The sequence below is a fragment of the Agelaius tricolor genome, unplaced genomic scaffold, assembly GCF_023055355.1.
Source record: "Agelaius tricolor isolate 1412-34295 unplaced genomic scaffold, bAgeTri1.0.p SCAF_3, whole genome shotgun sequence".
Taxonomy (NCBI): domain Eukaryota; kingdom Metazoa; phylum Chordata; class Aves; order Passeriformes; family Icteridae; genus Agelaius; species Agelaius tricolor.
In genome coordinates, this window is record NW_027269263.1 from 3,482,559 (window position 1) to 3,498,426 (window position 15,868).

Below are 15,868 nucleotides of genomic sequence, written 5' to 3' on the forward strand. Positions count from 1 at the left end.
GTATTTGATGGGAGGTCTGTACTTTTAGGTTTGCAGACTGGTACCATCCCCATGCTGAAAGGCTGCCCAGTGCCTCACACAAAAACCCTCACCAAGGGGAGCAGCTCTTCCCTGGACTGATGGGATCTGGCTGAAGACAGAGAGGAAAATCTACTGCTAGATAAGATAGAGGGGAACTTCCTACTGCATTGCTGTAAATGTCTGCTGCCCAAGATTTCAGCAAAACTGGGAGGAAAACACTAGGGAAAAGAAGATGGGGGAGAAGAGCAAGATAAAGAAGAAAAAAAGTAAAAAATGCTTGTGTGTGTCTTCCCTTCTTCCATCACCTCCGTTGCTTTCATTGCAACTGGCAGTGCAGCCTGGGATGAGTTAGAATTTAGCTAAATATGTACAAGATGGTGCACACAGTGAGGTCTTGTACACCAATACTAAAAGCTCTTGTGATTTGCATGAAGAGCAGGAGCTTTTGCATGAAGAGCAGGAGCTTGCTGCTTTTTGCAGCAAAACTGAGTGAGTGAAATGCAGGGGTTTGTGCCCTCTCTGTTACTGCAGCTTGTGTATGGAGAACAGCGACACTGGAAAATTCCTTGGGCATTCTCAGCAAGGTAGGTCTGAGAAAAAAGAGAATTAAATGCCAGAAACATCTTTCACTGCTTCAGGGAACTGCCGAAGATGACAGAACCAGCTGGATTTGAACTCACCCAAGCACCTTTTTGACCATGGAATTTAGGGTGCTTAGAGATCATTAATTAACATTAATATATTTAGAGATGATCTAAGGAATACAAGAGTCAAAAAAAAAAATCAAGAGATTTTCCTTTGGATTCATATAAAGATACAATCTCTATTAGAGTTCAGGGAAAGTTAAAAGAAACTTCTGCTAGGCAAAAGGAATGATTTATCCTGGCTAGCAAGCCAATGGAAAAAAATAATCAGCTTGGGGTAGCTCTTTTTAATTTGAGTGTTTTAACTAGCTTTGTGGAAAAACACATTGGAATTAAGAGGAAAATGAAATATAACTGTAATATATCACAGATGTTGATGCCAGAATATTGTAGTGGACTTTTTCTTCAAAGTACTGGGATAGAAAAATGACAAGTAAAATTAAATACTGGTCAGAAAACCTGGATATAGGCTTTTAAAAGAGCTCTTTGTACTGAAATGTAGATGTCATACACTTATTTTTACTACTGAACCAACACAGGACAAGGTCTGTGGTTCTTTGTGTTCCTACTATTAGCTTTTACTATTATTATAGCAATAATTTACAGTCAAATAAGAAAAGAGGACTTCTGCTCTAAAGGCCTTAAAACCCTGCAAGGTTTTGGGTATGTGCAAGCCTGCTCTAATTAAAAGCACAATTCACTCCTCAGGGCAGTCAGTGAGATGCTGTGGGCCACCAATTTAAATATTTTCACTTAGAAGGACTCCAGACAGGTTTATGCATCAGGTCTTACAGTCATAGGGCTGTCTAAATTTCTTTTTGTTGCTTTCACATTAAGCTTCTAAAAATTTGTTCTCCTGGATTCTTTATCTTTGGTTTCTCCTATTTTAATTAATGAGAATATGTGTGGTTAAATTTTTCCAGTAAGACAAATTTATTTTTATGCTACTCTTAAGTCTTCCCTGCATTAAAATACATTCTGATTTTTCCATGGGCCTGGAGTAATGTCAGAAGCCAAGTATAACAATTTTGTGGAAATAACAATATTGAGGTACCTCCTTAAAATTGGGTGGTATGAAGAGTCTTTCAAAGTGGGAATTACCTGCCTTCTTCTTATGGTGCTAGCACTGCTAACAACAGCTCAAATACTCAGGTAAACTGAGGAAGGAGTCATTTGCATTTCGTATCCCTTTCTTTTGCAGAAAATACATACTTTTTTCTGATAATCCATATTTCATATAGATTTCCATACAGAAAAAGTTGTGCAGTTACCAAAATCACCTCTTTTAAAGAACATCTCACATTATGAACTCTGGAAATGCACTCAAAATACCAACATTTTAAAGAAAAGAGATTAAAATTAAAAAAAACCAAAAAACAAAAAAGAGGCCCCATCATCATGATAAATATATACATAAATATAACCAAAAATAACCCTGTTCAAACATGGTTGTGGTTGGGTAGTCATACCATACTTCTTTCTCACCAATACAGGGTGAAAAACATGCACTAAAATTGTTGATTAAGCATGGGAAGTGATCAAATTCAAATTGATCTAAGCCTAAGCTGTGGAAGAGTCTAGGGCAGCTCTCCTGAAGTTCATCAAGGCAAAATAAAGCACTTGCCACTGCTACAGCTCACAACCATGCTTCAACATGGTTTCCTACAGCTGGAGCCACCGTGGTGTGTTACCTGAATTATTCCAGTGATAGAAAACACCACCAGATTAAAAAAAGAAAATAAAAAAAAAAAGGCAAACTCAATCCACCCTCCACCCACCACCAATTTTAGCAGTAGTTTTTCCAAAAAGAAAACAAGTCATATACACATACATATACACGCACACAGGGAGAGCTCAGGACTACGGACAACTTCTGGGATGGCAGCAGTAAGGGAGTGACAACACAGGATGTCAAAAGAAGCCACTGTGCTTCTCCAGCCCTTTGCTACATAATTTGGAGGCCTCTGCTACCCAGATGGCATTTGAGAGGGGGAGAAAGGAGAGCGGGGGGAGATCTTTTCTGCCTCTTTCAGAAGGTTTGGTTAAATGAGCTTGCGGGTTGTGGGAACCGCAAAGATTGGGTGGCGGCAGCTGACGGCCAAAATCTGAGCAGCAAAGGGCATGGAAGCGGAGAGAACCAGACAGGCAGAGAAAGACAGACAGACAGGCACAGCGACAGAGATGAATGGCAGTCCCAAGTGAGGTGCAGGCTGGATGCAAGTCGTCCTTCCCGCGATCCTTGCTCCCTTGGAGGGAGGGGTGTGTGCCCAGGAGGGCGGCAGGGCCGCGCGCTGCAGTCCTGGCGCAGGCGGCGCCGCCTGGACGAGGACTGCAGGGTCTCAGCCCTGGTTCTCTGCCTTCAGACACATTGGTTGGGAGTGAAAATGAACTCAGGGGGTTTAGTGTGGCTGGAGAAGGGGAGAGGAAAGTGAGGGAGAAAAGGAAGAGAGGCAGGGTGTGGGTTAAAAGGGAGGAGTGCAGGAGAGGGTGAAAGGGAGATTTAGGTATAGGCTTTCAGATATTCTAAAGAATGGGAGCAGGAGCTCGTGGCAAATAATATGAAGCCTCTTGACACCAAAAGCAAGATGATTGTAAAAAAAGGCCTCATGCGCCTGGTTTAAACATCAGAAATAAAATAGACTAAATGAGAAATCACTGCACAAGTCTCCAAGTCTTGGGAGCTCAATGCTTTGGTATTTCTCTGGCCTTACTGCACTAGTACTCAGGATTCAATCAAGCTGCAACCCTCTGCTGACTTCTTAACAGAACTTGGAAAACTTTCCAGAAGTGCAAGGTATAAAGTACTCAGCTCTCCTGAACACCTGAAGGACAAACATCAAACCATTACCCATAAGGCTGGGGCAAAACAGACCTCACCAACATTTTTTAGGGAAGTAACACACCAAGGTGGGGTTTGTGTTTCCCTAACTTTCACAGGGGGGCTACTTCCTGAGACACCCAAGTCCTTTGTCTCCCAGATGCCCACACACAACTCTGCACTCCCTTCCTGTCATCTCTCCCATTAATGCCCCACCATTTCCATCTCAAACCACTTGCAATGTTCACTCTTAGAGAAACATGTGATGCTACAACAGGAGGGCAGTTTATGCACGAAAATATTCCATTTTCACAAAAACCCTCAAGTCACCAGTTCCCTACCCCTGACAGTTCTCATCTTGTAACCACGCTCACCCCCTGCCTCATCACATCTGCTGCATGGCCTTGTGTACCTGTGCTGGGTAACTCCTCCTCCCCTGTGCCTCCTGCAGGGTTCACAGACACACTCAGACACTGTGCAGCTGTGGCACTGAATGAGCAGGCAGGGTGGCCACCAGTCCAGATGGTTTTCTCAGTCATCCTCATGCACCCCCAAGCACAGCTGACAAACACAGAGGCACCTGCACATGCAGATGTGCTCAGAGGTACCAGCAGAAGCCCTCAGAGACAGGCCCACAGATAGGCACAAACTCTCCCTCCCTGACAGCCTTTCCAGACAGACAGATGGAATCAAACACTCAACACCCCCTCTGTCACTGTGCTGCTCTGGAGACACAGGTGTTCCCACCTGGACATGCCCCTGGAGCTCTCACAGGCCATGAGCTGCCCTGTGCAGCTGGATGAGCAACCCCCAGAGGCTCCTCCAGCTCTGTGGGCACGGATATGAGCCTTGCTTTGGTGGCAAATGAGGACTGAGCCATGCAGTCTCTTTGGTCTGACCCTGGCAGGGGAGGGATGAAGGAAAAAGGACCCTGTGGACCAAGGCAAAGTCAGTTTTCCTCTCTGACCAAGGGGAAGGAGGTCACATGAAGAGCTTTCCCAGTGACTCAGGGTGTAACTGTGTTTCTTTCATCACTTTGGGCACCGTGGCACAGCACAAATGGAACTTGATTTTCCCATTTGATACAGAGCAACAAACAATAATGAGAAACTTTCTTAGCCTGCAGGAGGGGACAGCAGGCTGTTAGTCACCTTTACAGCACTCAACTCCAGGCTGTGTCTGCTGACGTGGAAAGGAAGGAAGTGCTACTCTGTGCTTGGGGCTACTTCTGGGATGATACAGTCCAAACCTGCTGGGTTTTATTCAACTCCTATCAGATTTATTTCTAATTATAATAGAGAGTAATAATTTTTACCACCTCAACATTTTCTTCTAAAGGGGTTTTGCAAACTCTACTAATACTTTTTTAACATAAGGAATAATAACAGTCTCCACTGTTGGGAAGACTGAAGTACAGGGATCTACAAAGAATATAATCCACAGGCCCTACATCCCAGGCCTCACACATTATACCATTTTTCATCTTACTCCCCAAAACCCATTCTTTGTCTTGAAGACAGCAGTAGAGGTGGTCTCTGCCTTGGAAGTTTTTTTGTTTAACAAAAGATTAAAAAGTCCTTTCCTCCCTCTTTAGTTACTTAAGAAGTGGCACAAGAGTGCCCCAAAACAGAAACACTGAATATTTCAAAAAACTTTTTTGGGGGCAAAAACAAATCTTAATTTTGTGGCTAGAAAGTTAGTTGTACAGCAGTCACTGAGAGGAAAGCTATGAAAATGCAGCTTCAGAGTGATACAATTAAAAGGTGAATTTGGCAGAAACTGTACCACCCTGAAGTTTTCAAACCCGCCAGATTTTGACCTTCTCTGAGCCCTTTGCACTTAGTTGTGTGAACTGCCTCTGTGTGTCTGTGGAGCTCCTTGAGGGGACTTGGGAGATGTTCCCAGGATGCAGGCAGCAAGATGGACTTATTGTTTGACATGGTTGGACTTACTGCTTGACATATTCCCAACCATGGAGGTGTTTTACGTGAAGGCTTCCTGAAGGACTCAGAAATGCTGAGGGGGGCCTACCCTGCAGCCCCATGGCTTCCCACTCTTTTGGAATGCACAGCCATGCTAATGAAGTGCTGAGCTGGGCATGCAGGTGCACACTCACCCACGGGCATGCAGGGGAGCATTCCTGCATTCAGGGAACTCCCAGGCACACTCATCCACACCCAGCTCTCACAGTGAGCCAGTCACACGGGCTCAGTTACACACACAGCAGCCCCTGAATCCATCAACAGCAAATACACATGAAATACTTGTGCTTGCATTCACACTCCTTTCCCCCCACACAGGGATTTATGTCTGGACACTCTCCTGTGGATTTGTGGCCCATACAGGCATCCAAACACACTTAGGGACATGGAGCACCAGTAATGGAGTGATCACACGAACACCCATCCATGCACACTCACATATATCTTAACGAAGGTTTTGATCTGGGAAATCCCTTTTCAAGAAACAACAATAAATGTCAAAAGAAAAAATGAAAGACAAACCAGAACATGGGGAACTGCACAAACAATAGCAAGCACATATCTACACACACACACTGTGAAGGCTGTCAGTCAGTCAGGGCTCTCCTTGCAACTACAGCTCTGTGCCTGCTGGGTTTGCTTCCCCTGAGTGCAAACATGGGGTGAAGCTCACAGATTTCAGGCTTATGTCAAAGGCTGCAGGTCAAATTGACCTGTGCCAGGAGTGTCCATCTTCCCTTCTAACTGACCACAATGAGAACTGACCCTTCACTCCAAGAGCAGCACCTTCCAAGATCCTACCACAAGCACTCTTCAGCTTCTAAGGAGTTCAGCAGAAATTTTTACCTACACCTGACCAGTCTAAACATCTCCTATTAGTAGAGCTGGTTGGCATTTTAGGGTTTATAGTTTCTGGCCTTTTCAGACCCCAGGTCTCTTGGAACAAGACAAGACAGAGTACAGAAACACAGGGCAGGGCTTGCTCAAGCCCACAGACAGCAAGGAAGCAACGAGCCCCCGAGGAGAGGGGAGAAGTGTGTCTGATAAACTGCCTCACACTGCTTGGCCGTCCAAGATGGGCTGCTACTTCCAAAGCCCATTTTCTACAGCTGTAACATATCAAGTGCTGCTAGCAGGGAGGGAATCTGACAGGACAAACCAACATACAAAACATTCTCTTATTCAATAAGGGTTATAAGTGCAAAGGGATTTCAGAACATTTCAGAACAAACTCAATCCACAGCTGCCGCTTATTTATCAGTGCATCAAAAGGTTGTGCAAGTTTTTAGTAACAAACATTAGAAACTAGTAGCAAAGGACTTGCCTAGATAAAAAAGAGAAGATTTAAACATGCCAGGTAACAAAAAGATGTGTGCAGAGATCTGTAAAACTGTATAGAAGGAAAGGATTCTTTAGAGGAAACAGAGGGACCATCACACAATGCTCTTCACAGCCCTTACTAAAAGAGTCAGGGCCAACCCTGCTGCCTCCTCACCTGAGACAGCTGCTGGTTGTTTGGACAGAGGCACGCCCTCATTTTTTGTAGGCTTCTGTAACTGAAAACTGGATTCTGGGCCTTGCCTGACATGAACTTGAATTGAGACAGAGCCTTGTGGCTGGCAATTAAGCACAGCAGCACGGACAGCCCTGGAGACTGAAGATCACAACAACCATCAGCAGCATGTCTGTCTCAGCAAGATGCTGAGGATGAATGTGATTTATACTGCTTAAATTTGATGTCTGGGAGCCGGGTGTCTAGACAAACCTAACAAAGCTAGACACTCACCAGTCACCAGTGGGCACCTCCAAATAGAAATTTATTTCCCTGTCACAGATGTGTCCTGGGAGGGGAGCATCCCTCACCACTAACAGCAAGAGGTCACCTGGCTGTGACTCTCTTCCTCTCAGACAATGGGAGCTAATGAGGAGATGAATCTGAATTTCTTCAAAAGGACCCATTGGATTTTCCTGCAGTCTAGGATTTCTGACTATTTATGTACCAAAACAAAAGGATTTCCTTCCTTTCTGCTTAGAAGATTTTTGTATGGATTCAAATACATCAGTCAGGGAAGTCTTATTGATGTTTAACATGATTCATTTCCAGTTAACTGAGCTTATTCCCTCCAGTGCCATATACAGTTCTCCCTCCATGGATGAGAATTGAACTTTTCCACAATCTGAAGGCTATTGCCAGGTTCCCTACTTAGTTTGCTAGCGACAAGTGTGGCAGAGAAAAGGTTTTAATTTCACTCTTAAAAATTAACAACTTCAGCCTCATTGTAACATCCCTCTACAAAGTCAGACTAATACTGATATCTACCTGGTAAAAGGGTAACCAAAATTGTTTACAACATTCTGTGGGAAATGTTGTAAGCAACTTTTTGTGTCCAGAAAGCAGGACATTTAAGAGATGCAAAATAAAAGTTCCTTTCTAGTTAAAAACTATTTTCCATTCTTTTAAAAGACAAGGAAAATAAACTAGTTTAAAAAAATCATTTATTCAAAATCAAAATGTTACAGCTGGAATATATATTCCTGTTTTGGAATTATAGAATAAAAAGAAAAAAAAGAAAAAAAGAAAAAAGTTGAACAGAAATTAAACTAGAACCAAGATATGAAAATATTTTGTTTGGAAAGTTTAAAGTGAGGCATTTTTATTTTTCAAAATGCTGCCTGATTATTTTTCTCTAAACACAGCAATGAGTGAAAACTATGCTGTCACTTCTCTGCTTGCAATGGGTTGCCTTTGCAGCACACAATTCCAAGATGGAATGTTTATTCAAGAGCCCCACAATTTTGAAAATTCATGAGTGATTTTTAAGATATTTACAGCAATTTTCTTTCAATTTTTCTATTTTCCTGGCCTTTATAAGCTGCATTTTTCAGTGTAATTTTTGTCCATGCTCATAAACCCATCACAGTCTTTCTTTTGGAAATCTGTGTGTTTCCTGCCTGTCCTTTGTCTATTTATCCTATAATTCTATATCCATCTACCTCCAAAAAAAGAGATATAGGAAAAGAATTGCCTGGTGTGATTTATTTCCTGCACACCAGATGCTCATTTCAGTCTCCGTGGCTCACTCACCTGTCTGCTGAGATGGGCACGAGTGGGGCCAATCAGTGCCAATTGGGCTGGTGCAATTTGAGAGATGGAGCAAATCAGGTTGCAAACAACCAAAAAAAAAAAAAGGTTTGGAACTCTGGTGCTTTGTTTTCCTTTGGGATTTCTGCTTTATTTTTATTTTATCTACCTATGTTTATTATAGTCACATTAGAAACAGAACATTAGGAGCAGATTCCTCTAAACAGAGACAATTTGGTATTTATTTCTTTTGGAGGAAGCCTGAGTGAGGAGGCACAGGGAGGATTCCTGTTTTGGTTCCCTCAGTTCCACCTCGAAAGAACTGACCTCTATCTCTCTGTGGGGTGGAGAGTATTGAGCTGCCATGGGAAGCACAGCATAACACTGGGCACACCAAAGTCCTGTTCGAGCAGCTTCCCATGGCACAAAGAGCTTTTCCACTTACACTCCACGTTTCCCATCACTTTTCCTGCTATACAGTTTAATTCATGCCAGGCGGATTATGGAGGGAAGAAAATGATGCAACAGTCAAAAAGTCCTTTAAGTCGTTCCAAAAAAAAAAAATTAAAACAGAAGAAAACCAAACCAAAGAAAATGCAAAAAAAAAAAAAAAAAAAAAAAAAAAAGAATAAAGAGCTTTGAAATTAAACAAAAAAAAAAATCTGAAAATAAAAGAAAGGAGGAAGGGGGAGGGAGAAAAAAAAATAAAAGAACCCGGGAAAGACGAATGTTAGAGCAGGCACGATCATGGACAGACGCCAGCTACTTACGTTCACCTCGGTGATTGCTATATCAACAATGCTACCCACAACAATCAAGGCGTCAAATGTATTCCATGCATCACAGAAATAGTGCTGCATGTGGCAGAGAAGCCAAGGAGAGAGAGAGAAAGAGGAAAGAAGGAAGAGGAAGAAAGAATGAGAGAGAAAGAGAGAGAGAGAGAGGAAAGAAGGGAGAGGAAGAAAGAATGAGAGAGAGAGAGGAGGGAGAGAAAGAGGGAAAGGGAGAAAAGAGGGGAAAAAAAGTAAAAAGTAAAATAAAATAAAATGAAAATAAAAACGAAACAAAAGCATGAAAGAGGGAGAGAAGAGGAAAAAAATAAGAAAAGAAAGAGGTTATGTGGGCATATTAAATAGTCTCTTACCACTCTACAGTATTGGTTGCTCAAACCTCTGTAACGTTTCACATGATGGAGGGTATCAACAAAAGCCTGGTTAGTCAGAAAGTTACACTCAAGCATGTCTACCTTTTGGAGGGAAAAAAAGCACACACACCCCAAACTCTGTGCGCTTTCACCAGTCACAGCCTTGGGGCCAGCTATGACAAGTGAAAAAGAAGGAGGCATTTCCCCCCCTCCTTTTTTTTTCCCTGGGAGAAGGAGAAGGACGACGGCAAGTTCAATAAAAGCATGACTAGAGGGAAAAAAACCAGAAAACAAAAAGAGAGAGAAAAAAAGAGAGAAAGAGAGAAGGAACAGCAGAGGAGGAGGAGGTGGTGGTATCCTGGGGAGGGTAGAGTAATACTCACATTAGTTTCACTGAGAATGACGTCTATAATGCTGCCAATTACGATGAGGAAGTCAAAAACATTCCAAGGATCACTAAAGTAACCCTACATAAGGAAGGGGCAGGCAGGATGGGGATTAAAAAGGAATGTTAGACAGACAAAAACAGTTCAAAATTACCATTAGAATTTCTGCCCTGACACCTCAAGGGGTTTTCCTCTTAAGTCTACTTGTTGTGTCTCAAGCTGTAGCCTAGGCCTGGGTTCCCTGACTCGTGTGAGCAGCCCCTCTCCAGTTCATGGGATTCCAGAGAAGCCACCCTCCCCTCCAGCTCTGAGACAGGGGATGAAGGGAAGTCACACAGATCATTTTGAGCATGGCTGCTGGCAGGAATGGGGCTTGCAGGACCAGCTCCTCCAGACATCTCCATTCCTGGCAATGCAGCACCCTCCCCATTTGACTTAGTGGGGAGAGTACAGGAATAGGGTAATGTGGTTTCTTCAAAAAATGGCTCCCCAATGTCAATATCAATCCCCCAGTCCATGTTCCAGCTGTAGAGCTCTGTGCTGGCACAGGGAATAGCTGGCTGCTGTGCCATGGAGGAGAGGGCACAGTCAAGCTGGGGATGTGCTATCTAAATCTCACCTCTCTCTATACCCAGCCACAGTCAGTATCATTTCAGTCATTACAGTTTCTTTCAGCAATGCTTTAGGTCCCGTCTCAATAATACAGAGCAGGACTGGTATCTCTGTTACTCTGAAAGCACACCTGCACCACAAAATGGAGCTGTGAATGCAGCCTGGCTTGTCCCAGCAGGAGCAAAGTTTGCCTTAGCATTGCCCAGAGCCAGACCTGTTGCTCACTCCTGCTAAGGACAGTGCCACAGCAGCACTGTCACCTTGGCTGTCCAGGACAAAGGATGGCTGATCACTTCAGGGGCCACCCCAAACATCTCACTGTCCTAAGCAGAGCTCAGGAAATGCTAATCAGCACTGCTTACTGTCCTTATCTTGCATAATTTTTTGGTGGATAGGCTGCAAGGACACAGGACCTTTTTGGAAGGGTCCTGTTCAGCCTAGGGGATGAACCTCTACATAAACTTCCTCTACAAGTCAATGTCATGAGCAAAGAAAATTCATCCTGGCTCACTGAGCACCTGTGCCAATCTCCTGCTCTTTTTCTCCAGTCTTCAAAGGAGGCAAACATACAAAATCCTCCATGCTCCTTTCATGTGTTTGGTTTAGTGAGCATGGGCTAACCTGACCTCCCTGTTTCCCAGCTGCAGCTCGTCTCCTGTGAGACTGAACCCGAGCTGCACTGTGACTGCTATTCTTAGTCCAAGAGTCAGGTCATGGGTAAAGTGTGAGCCTGTGTTCCCAGGCAGCATTGCAGAAAGCAAAAAGGAGAAAAGAAAAAAAAATAATTAAAGACAGGAAAGAAAAAAAAAAAATCCCAGTACTGGCACTGTACAAAGTCAGGCTTGGGAACCTCAGATTACTGTGGGTTCAACCATCACAAGGAGCAGGCACTGGCAAAAAGTGTCTTTCTATCTGCTGAAACACTGCCTCCATGAGACTTTGAGGCTCACATTTATGAACAACATTACACTTTGGGCAGGAAAAAAAGAAAAGAAAATATGAAGCAGAAAAAGCCACTGCCCAGCTGGTTCCATGCCAGAGCCAGTGAAGGGAGCCAGTAGAGGGGACTTTGAAATCTTCTCCTCAAAACCAGAATAACACACCTTTATTCTGCAGCCTGAAATAGGCAACTCTCTTAGCAGATCTACACTGGAAGGAGCAACCATCCCATGGCTACACATTACTACACAATTAGCTACAACAGGGAGGAAGCAAACAGGAGCAAAAGCAAATTCAGAGAATATTATTATTCAGCGTCCAGCCTAGAAATACACAACAAATATTAGAATGGATTCAGCGGTGATGTCCAGCATCATTAACAACCAGATGGACCTGGAATAAAACTGTAATTAGACTTCACCAAGAGGAAGGGGAGGGAGAGAACAGCAGATTAAATTGTAGAGGCAAACGCATTTTGAATAAATAAAGGATAGACACAGCTCATACAGAGTTACACAAAGTGCCTTTGCAGCCTGATGCGACCTTGGCAGACAGTGCACTTGCAGGATCAAAGCAGAGAGTAGAAGACAACAGACCCAATCCTCCTGCCCCTGTCCATGGGCACAGTCCTGCAGAAGGCAATGGCACTGCCCACATGCCAAATGAATACGAGTGTTCAACAGCATGGTTCTCTTCTATTTCCTCTCAAATTGCACAATTTAGGAATTAGTAAGAATTTCAGCAGGAATCCAAACAACTTCAAAAAAACCCAAGAGTTTGATTTTGGGCAGCTGCAAGGGTAAAGATCCAAAATGTGTTGTTTAGATGATGACTTTTAATGATTTTCAAATCTCTAGTGACAGACATTTGGTATTTTTACTATGATTGGCATCATACTGCAAAGAATGTTTTTGGTGTAACCAAATTTACAATTTCTTTTTTCTGAGCAGCTTCTTACATAGAGCCCAATAACCATTGCTCTGGTAAAACAGCATTTGCTGTTGATACAGAACCCAGGTGACGAAGTGGCATCAAACCCTGTCCTCAGATGACCACCAAAGCCACTCAGTGATTTATTGCTCCCAGTAGTAGTAATACAATCTCACTGGAATCAATGACACTGCACTGACAGAGCTGGCACATCTCAGGAGGGATTCAGGCCTGGAAAGTAAAGGTCCCTTTTTCATTGCCATCAAAAATAGCGGCTTTGGACCTCTGAGACACCACAGTGTATTTGAAGCCACTCTGCTGACTTCAAGAGTGTTGCTCCAAATTTACACTGCAAGTTCTTTCTCCTGGGATGCTCTACTGAGTCTCAGCAGCAAGATCCTTGCTTGAAAGTCATGGGCTGGTCTGCTCTGGGATCCCAGAAAGAGCATTATCCCAGTCTGTTATTGTGTGGCTGTAAGGTGACCTCAGAGAGCTCTTCTCTTCCTCCTGTGTCTCTTAGATGAATGATAGAGAGGAACCATGGATATGAATGAAGTTTTACTCAACCCCACATCCAAAATGCCAGTGTTGGATTAATGAAACACATGGGTTTAAAAACCTTCCTTTCCTCCTCACCTGCTGCCTCTGTGTTTCAAACAGAAGGGTGAAAAACAGGAAGATATTATTCACAGAAAGAGAGCTCAAGGGAACAGAGAGCACAGACGCTTCATTGGGGTGCAAGAGATGGAATCCTACCCTGAAAAGCCACCCACCCTCCTCGGAGACATTTACCTACAAATGGCCCCCTGGGACTTTGCTTTGGATCAGACCTCATAACCTGGTCACCAGTTATGAGTGTGTAATGAGAGTGAGCTACACCCCTCAGGATTTGCCTCTTGTGACCTCAAAGCACCTCTTCAAGCCACATTCCCCACTGGAGTGTACCAGGGTGGCTCATGAAAGATGAACTGAATGAGGGAAGAGCTTTCACTCTAGTAAAGAGGTTGTATTTCCAAAATATTTTTTCCCACCAGAAAGTTCTGCATACTTTTCCCAAGAGGGTGGAGGTCTGACTGGAAATGAATTGATGGCACTGTTTGTTTTTGCAGTACAAGAATTTAGAGTGTAATACCATATTTTACCCATAAAGGGAGAGGCTTGATTCTGATTTAGCTATTATTGCATGCCACATAATGGCATCCTCAGGGGTTTACTGGGGAATGGTAGTCACCCTCTCTTGTGGGATGATTTTGGAGATCCATGAAGCTTTTGGGGAGAAAAGAGGACAGAGAGAGACCAGGAGGATTGGATTGAGTATTCAGGAAGCATGAAATAGCCCCACCAGTAGAGCACATTTTTTCCCATTTTTTTCCCCCCCAAAGGTAGCAAATGATAGTGTATCACCACATGATCAATAAATTCATGAAAGGCTGAGCATAAATATGCAGTAGCTGACTGGAATGGAATCTCATTTGTGTGAGAGGAGCAGACATTTCAAAATGAGCATGCCAATCATTTTTAGGTTTCCTAGTTGCTGAGATTAGCTGTTAAAGAAACTAGGTTTTATTTAGGTGCTAGCAGAGGCAGTGACATCTCTGGACACCCATTTCTTCTACTTTTTGTGGATACGAGATCCTAAATAGGACATCTGAGAAGCCTCAGTAATAACAAGAGGGAAAATTGCCCAGGGGAGTCTATCAGAAGCTCAGAGTCACCTGGAGACCATAACAAGAATATGGCAGCTGGAGTGCTGTGCACCCCCACAGAAGCACAGAAGTCCTCAGGGGAAGGGTGCTCAGTTGTGGTACTGGCTGGGTTTTGGGACCTGTGGGACCTGCAGGGTCACTTGTGTGTTAGTTTACATGTAGTTTTTTTATCTGCTTAGTCACAGGTTTTCATTTCTGCCTCTTCTGATGTAGCTGGAAAAATTTAACAAACCCTTCTGAGAAAAATATTCTCTAAAGATGAAGAGCACAGCAAGGTCAAGGCTGTTCACTGGGTGGGATCTGAATGTATGTGGGATGGTCCCCAGTGGAAGATGATGCCTCAGTGTTGTAGCAAAAAAAGGGAAGGACATGCATGCAGGTTTGTTTTTATGAATACAGGAATGAAGCATCAAGGAGGAGAAACTGAGACACAGAGATAACTGCACAGCTTAAAAAGAGGGCAAACTGCAGGATGACCTTGCTACCACTTCTCTGAAATAATCCTGCATGCTAAAACAACAAAAGGAAGCATCAAGCCTAAATCAGCTGAAGAGAGTACATAGGAAGGAGAGAAAGGGGCTGATACCCTGATACTCAGTGGGATTTCTTAGAGAAAATTTCCCGCTGATTGTAAAGGGCAAAGCAGACTTTGCTAGGGATTTACAAAATGAGATGAACTGCTAGTCTGGCTGATATTTAGTTAATACAAGGACTCGTTTTTGAAAATGCTGCAGGCTTTTTAGAGCTGTGAGAGTCCGTTCTCAGACTTCATTAAAAGAGGCTTTCCCTGAAAGTACTTTTGCAAAAGGGACAGGATTGAGTCAAAGGACATTTGCACAGTTCCACAGCTCTTGGCACATGCTCTCACAGCAGATTTGGGGGATTCATGTGTGTCCTGAACAATCTTACAAAGCTACAATAGCTCCTGACACGGACCAGAGATGTGTGTCAGATGCAAATTCTGTTGTGCTGAGATACCATTTAGCCATAACAGCAATCAGGGAAATTAGCAGAATGTTAATAGAGAAGGAATCAAGTGGAGGATGCAGCTGCTTGGAGTTCCTGACAGGCTGCAGGTAAACAGCATCTATTTGCATACTATCTATCAACTCTCATCCACTGATGGATTAATTCTGAGACAGAGTCCCTGCAGTTCACCTACCAGTCACTGTAATGAGTCACTGCTGCAGGGAATTAAACCAGGCTCCCTTCTACTCCTTCAAATCTTTCCACAGACAGGCAAAGAAAAGAGGAGCATTTCATCACTCCAGACTGTTCTGGTGAGTTCTGAAGGAGCCTCATGACTCTTTGCTTATTCCATAAGAAAACAAGACCAACTTATAGCCCAAGATGGACACTCAAAAATGTTGATGTTTCCCTTTATCCTCCCTCACTTGTTTCATGCTCTCTCTCACAATGAGGGCACCTGTGAAAGCAGACAGGTGTCCCTTGTGGTCCGAGGGCCTGCTTGGGCATCCTGAACACTCTCCTTGACAGAAAAGAAAGAGTTGGAGGATATGAATGGCTCTGTGATCTCGAAAAAGACCTCAGATGTTTACTTCTAGGTCATTGCTAGAAAACTGAGGTACCTTGTTACTGGCTAC

The 15,868-nt window shown here is 43.5% G+C and overlaps 1 protein-coding gene across 7 annotated transcripts in view; it reads right to left on the reverse strand.

Moving 5' to 3' along the window:
- Positions 1–15,868, reverse strand: part of CACNA1C (calcium voltage-gated channel subunit alpha1 C) — a 416,406-nt gene that overhangs the window by 47,728 nt on the left and 352,810 nt on the right. For 4 of the 7 annotated variants that reach the window (XM_071422182.1, XM_071422179.1, XM_071422177.1 and 1 more), the window contains exon 30: positions 9,318–9,401. In XM_071422182.1, coding sequence (XP_071278283.1) covers positions 9,318–9,401 — 84 coding nt within the window. Of the gene's footprint in view, positions 1–9,317; positions 9,402–10,074; positions 10,159–15,868 lie in introns of all 7 variants that reach the window. The other 3 variants (XM_071422178.1, XM_071422181.1, XM_071422183.1) reach the window with 2 other exon arrangements.